This window comes from Centruroides sculpturatus, unplaced genomic scaffold, assembly GCF_000671375.1.
Source record: "Centruroides sculpturatus isolate CEXI.00-Female unplaced genomic scaffold, Cexi_2.0 scaffold1945, whole genome shotgun sequence".
NCBI classification, from domain to species: Eukaryota; Metazoa; Arthropoda; class Arachnida; order Scorpiones; family Buthidae; genus Centruroides; species Centruroides sculpturatus.
This window is the reverse complement of record NW_019386287.1, coordinates 71,614-82,506: the sequence shown is the minus strand read 5'-3', so window position 1 is coordinate 82,506 and position 10,893 is coordinate 71,614. Positions and strand designations below refer to the sequence as shown.

The 10,893-nt window shown below is 32.8% G+C and overlaps 1 protein-coding gene and 1 long non-coding RNA gene across 2 annotated transcripts; both read right to left on the bottom strand.

The window, feature by feature from the left end:
* Positions 1 to 2,603: 2,603 nt before the first annotated feature.
* Positions 2,604 to 3,209, bottom strand: LOC111614415. The gene has a single exon (XM_023355784.1). It carries the CDS (start codon positions 3,207 to 3,209, stop codon positions 2,604 to 2,606), a length of 606 nt encoding a protein of 201 aa, XP_023211552.1.
* A 7,094-nt stretch (positions 3,210 to 10,303) lies between these two features.
* On the bottom strand, positions 10,304 to 10,596 carry LOC111614413. The gene is made up of 2 exons (XR_002754927.1): positions 10,454 to 10,596; positions 10,304 to 10,387 (listed from the first exon to the last, which is right to left on the bottom strand). It is a non-coding gene; the product is annotated as an uncharacterized LOC111614413 (long non-coding RNA).
* Positions 10,597 to 10,893: the final 297 nt, after the last annotated feature.

The window sequence follows — 10,893 nt, the reverse complement described above, 5'->3', positions numbered from 1 at the left end:
AGATAATTTTTCTGTAAAAGCATGCTTTATTATTATTATTATTATTATTAATTGCATATTAGTCTGTTTAAACAACTAAATTTTGAATAATAATTATAACAACTTAAGATTTATTTATTTATTTAGGAACTTGTATAATTTCTAAATAGAGAGATATGTATATTAAAAGACTTACTAAGACACCTTATCTTGCAGCCGAAGTTTATTACTTGAAACATTTTTGGTCATGTTAAATGACCTTTTTCAAGACAAAGAAATAAAAGAAAGCAAAATAAAAGATAAAAAACTGTATAAATCGAACGCTTAGTACAAGTGAACAAGCTTTTCAAATATTTTTGAATTAGTCTATAATCCATTTCAATTTTTGACGTCATTTTTAACTTTGCAACAGAACTATAAAAGATCCTAAAGATTACATAAATATCTAAAAATCATAAGTACAGAGAGTTACCACCTCCAATTATCGCGCATAAATACATAGCTTAAGATATAAGGATGCATAGTATCTGCTACCTTCGATTATTAAGGTTTATATTAAGCTAGAGGACCATGCTGCCAATATTTTTGTCGATTCTCGAAAGTTGATTGCACGTCCCTTATGGTTTGCTTTACAAATCTGCCAGGCTTCTGCGTAATGCTGGTGTTTACGGTCTCGAACTACCTGCAGTAGTCTTGCTTGGTCCCATTCGGCTTTGACGTCTTGTGGGTTCGCTAAAACGTAGGTGGCCAGCCCAGTGCATGGTTGTTCCTTTCTTATATTTCCTTGGTGTTCTGCTAACCTGTCCTTGATACATCTTCCTGTGGCTCCTATAGACATTAATTTACTATGTCACCGTGAGTTTGTCACTGGGATTTTATAGACACCTGGGAGTGTGTTTCTGTCTACTTCATCCTTATCGGATTGTAATAGTTGGTAGGTGGTGGGGGTTCTTTTATATAGGATTCTTTTGTTCTTGGCTTTTCCGATGCATTGAAGGATATTAGTCAGCGATGCATTATAATCCATCGTTATAACTCTTTTGTTATTAGGTAAACTTCTCTTCTTACGGCACATTTTGCTCTTGCTGATAATAGCATTAACACTAATCCCATACTTTCTGGCTAAGTTATATATACAATTCAGTTCATCTGTTCTATCTTTTGTATTGCTACAATGCGAATAAGCTCTTGCGATTAATGTTCGGAACGCTGCCATTTTATATGCTGGAGGATCGTGAGAGATCCAAGGAACAAATATGGGGTTATATGAGGGCTTTCTGTAGACTTTAGTAGTGCACTCTCCTATGCTGTTAATTTGTATATACAGATCTAAGAAATATATGGTCTTATCATTTTCTTGTTCTAACTCTATCTCAAGCCAGAATCTATTGTCATTTATATCCTTTATAAAACTCTGTATGTTGGGTTTAGCGTTCCAGAATATACGTAGTACGATCCAAAAGTTCGGGAACTTGGCTTAAAATTCCTTACCTTAAAAAGTTTATATTGCCGATGCATAACCACCTTTAAAGTAATCATCTTGGGCAACGATACACTTTTGCCAGTGCTCATATAACTTCTGGAAGCACTGCTGGAAGCCATTTTTTGAAACATCCCGTAAGGCCTCCTGCGATGCTGCTGCTCACCTTGTCTGATGACACAAAACGGCGTCCTTTTTTTATTGATGAAAACAAATAAAAATCACACGGGGTAAGTCCGGTGAATAGGCAGGGTGTGGAAGTACATTAATTAAGGGACTGATGTGCAGGTGTGTTGTCATGCAGAAGATACCAGTCTCCACTTCGCCAGATCTGTGGCCATTTACGACGAATGGATTCCCTCAAACGACATGAAATGTCTAGATAATGCTTCTTGTTTACTGTTCTGCCTTCAGGAATAAATTCTGAATGAACAATTCCTTGAGAATCAAAAAACACCTTCATCATGACTTTTCTTTTGCTCGGTGCATGTTACGATCTTCTGTTAAAATACGCTGGCAACTAGTCTTTGATAAGTGAGAAGCCACAGCAATTTTTTCAAGGGTTTGGCGACAATCTTTTCTAACACATTGAGAGACCAACTCAACATTTTTTTTCGTTTCGTGAAGTCGAAGGTTGGTCAAAGCGTCCATTGTCTGTGATGGATTCTCGGCCCTCTTTAAAACGCCGATGCCATTTGTACACCTTTGATTTTGCCATGGTAAAATCATCGTACACCTTTCTTAGCAATTTTAAAGTCTCTGTAGGTGTTTTACCTAAACGCTGACAAAATTTAATGTTGCAGCGCTGTTCTTGAAACTCCATTTTTATTACATCGCAAAACNCTTAGCAATTTTAAAGTCTCTGTAGGTGTTTTACCTAAACGCTGACAAAATTTAATGTTGCAGCGCTGTTCTTGAAACTCCATTTTTATTACATCGCAAAACAAAGGTAACTATCTCTGAAAGAAAACAACAGCGCTTGCGGTTTAATCACGTGACGTGGGTGAAACCAACCTGAACACGTACTAAAGGTTTGATAGAATCAATTTCATACACTGTAACTTCAAATACATGCTTTTGATGTCATACATTACTGCAGTCCCCGAACTTTTGGATCGTACCACATAAGTACATCGTCTACGTATCAAACATACATTATCATTTGCACTTCATATTTCGGCATCACTGCGTTTTCTAGCCTTGCTAGTATCATTTCACATAGTGTACCTGCAAGGGGGCTGCCCATAGCTACTCCTTTTTGTTGTGTGTAGGTAACACTTTTGAAGCTAAATAGCACAGAGAAAATGGTAAGGTGCATTAATTCTAAGATGTATTTTCTTTTCTTTCTTGGAGAAGGGATCTTGCTAAGTAGTATATCCCTTAGATGACAAAAACACGGTTCCAGTTTAACAGATGGATATAAGGCTTTGTAGTCTAACACTGTCATATATTTAACTTCCTGCGAGTTAATATTAGCCATTTTGTTTAAAACCTCTAACGGTTGCTTGACGCTGTACGGATTGTTAGGAGCATGTTTCCAAACAAAGTTGTGTAACCATTTTTCTAGTAATATTGTAGGAGCGTATGCTTTATCGACGACTGGTCTTATATCCTTGTTCTTTTTATGGGTTTTAGCAAATCCAAAAAGCTTTGGAGTCGACGGGGATTGTACAATTATATTCTTGATGCCTAGTTCTTTGGCTGGAGGAGTGGTTGTGAATCTCTTGACTCTTGCTTGCAGTTTCTCCATGTAATGTAAATAAAAGGGTCGATATACAACAGTCAGGAGAGTGATGATAAGAAAAGTATATATAAACAAAGACCAGGGAGTCATGCTTTCTCCCAGGCAATAAATTTTACAACCCCACTGTAATTAGATGTCCTTCCCTATTTAAAACTATTTACATCTGTGTGTTAAAGTATTTCACACTTTGTTTCAACTGCAAATGATGTTTTTTTTCTGTAAATATATATTAAAATGCACATATATACTTTAATTTTTTTTTTGTAATATTATTTACTTTATATGCAGTTAAAGAGAATAATTAAACTAATTTTCGATATTTTAAATTATTTACTATTAAAATAAACCACTATCAGATATAAAATAAATTTTTATTTAAAAAAAAACTACGACCGCTGACCTTGTACCGCGTCATGATGCCACACGATGCGCCGGCGGTCGTAGCTAGGGCCAGTTTGCTATACGACCGCCGGCATTCTAAGCCACCTGAATAGATATCCACAAGAGGCCAGCACTAAGCATGCAGAAAACATTGTACGAGGCCAGGAAAATTTAACCTTGAGTAAAACTACATTGTTTACGACTACGGGCTGTACAGGAATTTATATTACGACAGCGCGCGTGTCATATGGCAGCCAACATGTTAAGAAAAATGCTGTATAATCAAGAAGACTCAATCAGCTAAAGGAGTAACAAAAGTCACATCTGAGAAATAAAGAACATCGAAGAGTTCATAATGGAACCTGAAACGGACCTGACGACAGAAGAATGCCAAGAACTCTTGAATGAACACCAAGAAACTCGGTGAGATATGTTTTCTTCTGAAAAAGAGGATTAATGCCGATATCTGTTATTAAAGATCCTTTGAAGAAGTGGGAGGATGTTAGAACAACGGTCTTAGAATGGCATCCAAACCAGGTTGAGGCTTAGGGATTTCTACAATTGTAATGCTATTAATTACTTACGAAAAATCCTGAAGAAGAAAGAAAAGCAATCGACATTAGACAGATTCTTTAACCCTTTCAAACGGAAAAAACATGACTGATAAAAATGCAAGATGGTGTATGTATGTATTTTTATTATTACATATAAATAAACATAGTAAGAAAGTATATATTTGTTTTATTTTTGGGGGTCTCCAGAACAAATTAATTAAATTCCCATTAAAACCTATGGTAAATTGATAATCGGTTAACGAACAATTCGGATTGCAAACAATGTCTTGGAACGGATTATGTTCGTTAACCGATCACCCACTGTACTTTCTGCCTTGTTAATGCTCAAATTTTTCATTACAGCATAAAAATACATTGAGAGTGTATGAACTAGATTGGCTGTTATTTCTCTGTCTTGCTTTACCTCACTCGTCTACAATCTTTGTGATATCAGATGACTTAGTTTATATTAGCATATCTGTGCATGCAAGCATTTACAATTTACATACTTGATATTATGCACTTTGCTTTGTTTGTAATAATAATATCACAAAAATAATTGAGTTCAATTTAATTGCACTGTTATGAAGAACTATATATTAATATAAAGTCCAAAAATTTCTTAGATGACTTCAGTACCTTTAGCATCTTGGTTCCTGCATGATTTATACATGCTATGCTCAACTTGAGTTAGCCCTAGATACTGTGCACGCCAATTTTTTAACTTTATTTTTATTATATAATGATGCACATCATAATATTATGAATTTAAACAAACAGAAATAGAAAAGTTTAATATACTATACTGAACACTTTTTCAGTCTGTATTTATTCATAAATTAATTGATTCTTCTGTTGTAAAGCAATTCTTTCTGTACAATAAATTTGCTAGTATTCTTAGTCTTATTCTTGATATTGTTATTTTTATCTGAACAATATATATTTGTGTTGTGTTATTTTACATAGGATTATGTGTAAAATGAAATTTCTTGTAAATTTGTGCTCCATTCCAAGTAGTTTCAGTTGATTGCCTAGACATTTATGCAACTAGTTTCAGTTGTCAGAAAATCATTAAAATGTATTTAAAATGTTTTACTGTAATGAACAACATTTCAGAATATAAAGTTTTTGATTATACAAAACAAAATTTTATTATACCACATTCAGTATATTATTTGATAAAAATATATTATTCATCATAGTGATTAGCATTCATTAGTTTTCCATGTGTAAAATGTCAGAAGCTGGAGAACATTATTTGCCGACTTAAGAATAAGATTTATTGGCATTAGGAATAAATTATCTAATTGTTTGCCATCTACAAAAAAACAAATCTGCATATATCAGCCCTGCAGAAAACAAGACACTATCGTTCTAGCACACAATGTAACTGGGTAATATTCATAAACAACAAACCACACAGAATCTTTTCTGACCCCAGTTGAAAACTTAATATCAACAGACTAATATTTTTGATGCAAACTGAATTATCATAAATTGACATTTTTTTTAATCCAACTTGGCTTGCTATTTTCAACACAATGAGTCAATTTTGACTCTCAGAAACTTTTTCATAAAACTGATTTTTCTTTGTTTCTATTAAAATTTTAATTTGTTTTGATGATTTTTAACCAACATGACACCCCGCAGTTTGCTATTTTTAAGACATTGTTGTTTTAATTATTCATGTAAGAATTTCAGAAGATGAATTGACATCAAATGTCACTGTAACATTGATTCCAGGAAAAGTGTTTTGTGAATGAAAACAATACGATATTACAAATGATGAATTTATACTAGTAATTTATATTTAATACCTTATTATGATACTGAAAAAATCCAGTAATGAGTTGCTTAACTTTCATGGCAAGATTTAAAACTGTGTGTGATGGCATCTGTTACAATTTTTATTATTAAAAACTTTTAATATTGCTAATTATTATAAAATTGCAAAAAAGCTCAATTTTGAGGAAAGGGATGAGTTTTACAAAAAACTAATTGTAAATGCTAATAATGAGTAAAATCACCATTAAGTCTGACCCTACTTGAGATACAATCCTTTATCTCTTCACCCCTTCAATCTTTGACCACAAAAACTTAATAGCATTAATTTCCCTAACACACACACACACCTCCTTGCAAAATTTCAGAAATTCTTGACAAAAAGCACTGGAGTTATTAAGCTTTAAAGAGGGTAAACAAAGTCTTGACACTCACACACATGCTAACATCCATACATACAGAAAAAATCCCAAACTTGTTTGCATTTCTGGGCCTTCAAGATCCCGAGTCAAAAAATGTTAAAAATCTTGGGGTTCATATTTTGACTGACTTCTTTTTTTTATATATATATAATAGTCAGGAAAGTAATAAGTAGAGCCACAATTCTAGAAATGATCTATTGAGAGTAAAACAATGGACACAAAAATTGACATAATTTATAGTGCAGTAATCCTAGTGTGTGACTTATGGTTTACTGCTACAAAATAATTTTTTAATAAATCAACAACAGTTATTCATAATTTGAAGTTTGGACTATTTACAAAAAGTCAAAATTAACTTCTGAGTCCATCTTTATCCTTATTACACTACCATAGAAGTAACAGAAATGGTAGTGTAATAAGGATAAAGATGGACTCAGAAGTTAATTTTGACTTTTTGTAAATAGTCCAAACTTCAAATTATGAATAACTGTTGTTGATTTATTAAAAAATTATTTTGTAGCAGTAAGCCATAAGTCACACACTAGGATTACTGCACTATAAATTATGTCAATTTTTGTGTCCATTGTTTTACTCTCAATAGATCATTTCTAGAATTGTGGCTCTACTTATTACTTTCCTGACTATTATATATATATAAAAAAAAGAAGTCAGTCAAAATATGAACCCCAAGATTTTTAACATTTTTTGACTCGGGATCTTGAAGGCCCAGAAATGCAAACAAGTTTGGGATTTTTTCTGTATGTATGGATGTTAGCATGTGTGTGAGTGTCAAGACTTTGTTTACCCTCTTTAAAGCTTAATAACTCCAGTGCTTTTTGTCAAGAATTTCTGAAATTTTGCAAGGAGGTGTGTGTGTGTGTTAGGGAAATTAATGCTATTAAGTTTTTGTGGTCAAAGATTGAAGGGGTGAAGAGATAAAGGATTGTATCTCAAGTAGGGTCAGACTTAATGGTGATTTTACTCATTACTAGCATTTACAATTAGTTTTTTGTAAAACTCATCCCTTTCCTCAAAATTGAGCTTTTTTGCAATTTTATAATAATTAGCAATATTAAAAGTTTTTAATAATAAAAATTGTAACAGATGCCATCACACACAGTTTTAAATCTTGCCATGAAAGTTAAGCAACTCATTACTGGATTTTTTCAGTATCATAATAAGGTATTAAATATAAATTACTAGTATAAATTCATCATTTGTAATATCGTATTGTTTTCATTCACAAAACACTTTTCCTGGAATCAATGTTACAGTGACATTTGATGTCAATTCATCTTCTGAAATTCTTACATGAATAATTAAAACAACAATGTCTTAAAAATAGCAAACTGTGGGGTGTCATGTTGGTTAAAAATCATCAAAACAAATTAAAATTTTGATAGAAGCAAAGAAAAATCAGTTTTATGAAAAAGTTTCTGAGATTCAAAATTGACTTATTGTGTTGAAAATAGCAAGCCAAGTTGGATTAAAAAAAATGTCAATTTATGATGATTCAGTTTGCATCAAAAATATTAGTCTGTTGATATTAAGTTTTCAACTGGGGTCAGAAAAGATTCTGTGTGGTTTGTTGTTTATGAATATTACCCAGTTACATTGTGTGTTAGAATGATGTGTCTTGTTTCTGCAGGGCTCATATATGCAGATTTGTTTTCTTGTAGATGGCAAACAATTATATAATTTATCCCTAATGCCAATAAATCTTATTCTTAAGTCGGCAAATAATGTTCTCCAGCTTCTGACATTTTACACATGGAAAACTAATGAATGCTAATCACTATGATAAATAATATATTTTTATCAAATAATATACTGAATGTGGTATAATAAAATTTTGTTTTGTATAATCAAAAACTTTATATTCTGAATTGTTGTTCATTACAGTAAAAACATAAGTAAAACATTTTAAATACATTTTAATGATTTTCTGACAACTGTAACTGGTTGCATAAGTGTCTAGGCAATCAACTGAAACTACTTGGAATGGAGCACAAATTTACAAAAAATTTCATTTTACACATAGCCCTATGTAAAATAACACAATGCAAATATATATTGTTCAGAAAAAAACAACAATATCAAGAACTAGCAGGTGAGCCTGGTGTTTCTCAGGCAAAGAGTAACAATAGCAAAGATTAAGATTATTAGATTATAGCTGATCTTATCTGTTTTAACCAGGTGCAAGAATTAAGTTCACACCCTTCCAAGACTAATTAGAAAATTTTTAGATGGGTCTAAAAATATGTTCGATTTCCCTCAAAAATGCAGAAAACTGCATCTAAAATAGCACAGTAGAAGCCAAGTTCTTCAGGGTAATCATTAACCCTCTCCCTCTCCCCCATGGAAATTTTGAAAAATCCCTTCTTAGTGTACATCCTCTTGACATACCTTAACTGTGTACCAAATTTCAACCTTCAAATCCTACGCATTTGGGCTCTAAACTTATTATTATTATTGTTATCATCATCAACCCATCTTCATTATATATATAGATTAGTATTATTATCCAATCATCTAGATTATATATATTGGAACCTTGAATAAGTTCTTTCTGTTTTTTCATGAAAATTAATGCTTTATTTTAAAAAAGTCATAAAAACATGTCACTGAAAGTACTGTCCATCACTAGCCACTACTTCCTCCCATCATTCTGGCAGAATTTGAATTCCACATCGGAAAAACACATCTTTTGAGGCTATCCAAGAATACTCATTTTTTGGCATCTCATAAGCCAGGCCATGTGCCATCGATCAGAACAAGTGATAATTGGAAAAGGCAATGTCTGGTGAATACAACAGGTGGGATAGTATTTCTCATTTAAGTGCTTTCAAGTAGGTTTTCACCGGTTGTGCAACATGTGGCCAAAGCAAAATTGTCGTATTGCAAAATCACTTTGTCGTGTCGATGCTCGTATAGCAGCCATTTTTCCTTCAAAGCTTGGCTCAAATGCATCAATTATAGTCGATAGCGATCTCCCATGATGGTTTCGTTCAATTTGAGCAGCTCATAATAAACTACACCCACCCGATCCCACCAAATGCAGAGCAGAAGCTTCAAACCACGGCTTTGTTGACAATGTTGATGCATGGCCAGACTTACTCCACAATCTTCTACTCTTAGGGTTATCGTAGTGTATTGACTTTTCATTGCCAGTCACAATACGATGCAAAAAACCTCTCCTTTCCTGCCATTGAAGCAATGGTTCAGACATGAAAACATGCCATTCAACATCTCTCGGCTTCAACTTGTACGGCACCCAATGTCCTTGCTTTTGAATCATTCCTAATACTTTCAAATGTTTCGAAACTGTTGTGTGATCAACTCCTAATGATTCTTCAAGTTCAGCTAGTGTCTGACATGAGTCTTCATGAAGTAATGCCTCCAATTCTTTGTCTTCAAACGTTTTTGGTGCACCAGAGTGTTCTTTATCTTCAACATCAAAATCATTATTTTTGAAGCATCTAAACCAATCTCTGTGTGTTATTTCCAACAGAGCATGGTCACTATAAGTCTCAACAAGAATTCTGTGTGCTTCAGCTGCAGATTTTTTTTTAATAAAATAGTGCAATAAAATTCTCCGCAAATACTCTTTTTTTGGCACGAAACTCGACATATTTAACACCATGAAAAAAAAGTTGTTTACACTTCGGAAAATGACATATAATGAATTACACGCTTGCTTATGGTACTTCCTTACAGATGCACCACCATCTTAAACTACACACATGCAGTTCTGGTAATGCCATCTGTTGGAAAACAGTGAGAACTTATTCAAGGTCCCAATAATAAACAGGACTTCGTATTATCCAATATCAGATAAAAGAGGTATACTGTATGTTTTTTTATTTAGATCTAAAAACATTATTATGAAAATTGAATTACCTTCTACTTGATGAGGTTTCAGTTTAACAATAAGACTTGGATGTACTTGAATTATTTCTTCTTTGTTTTCTTCATCAACTTCTAGAACTAGCTTTTTAGTTACACACTCTCCAGTCTCAGTAACTTCTATAACAGTGTGATTGTACTAAAAGATGACAATTTAATGTTAGATAACTTCAATTTATTCTCAATATATAACAATTAAACTTACTACTTTTTGTCTTTCTAAAATACGCCTTTTTCGTTCTAGTTCAGCTTGGGCAGCAGCTTTAGTTTCTTCTCTCAACATTTTATCAGATATCAATTTTCTGATATTTTTTCTTCCTTTCCCAATGGGTGTATCTCCTTGATCTTGATTCTAAAAATGAGCATATTTAATAAAATTCATAAAACTTTTCTGCTAAACTAGAATTTTAACATAAAATATCATATATAATTTCTAATAAAAATTTGAAATACAGTAGAGCGTCGTTTATCCGAAGGTCGGTTATCCGAAACGTCCGTTATCCAAAGGATTTCCAGTCGACAAATTTAAATTTTCACCAGTGCTGTGGTGCTGTAATCTTTGGCTATATCTTCGGCTACTCAAATATTTTACGTTTTTGATACTAAATTAACTTCTGAAGTATAATTTTTTATTGTTTTTATATT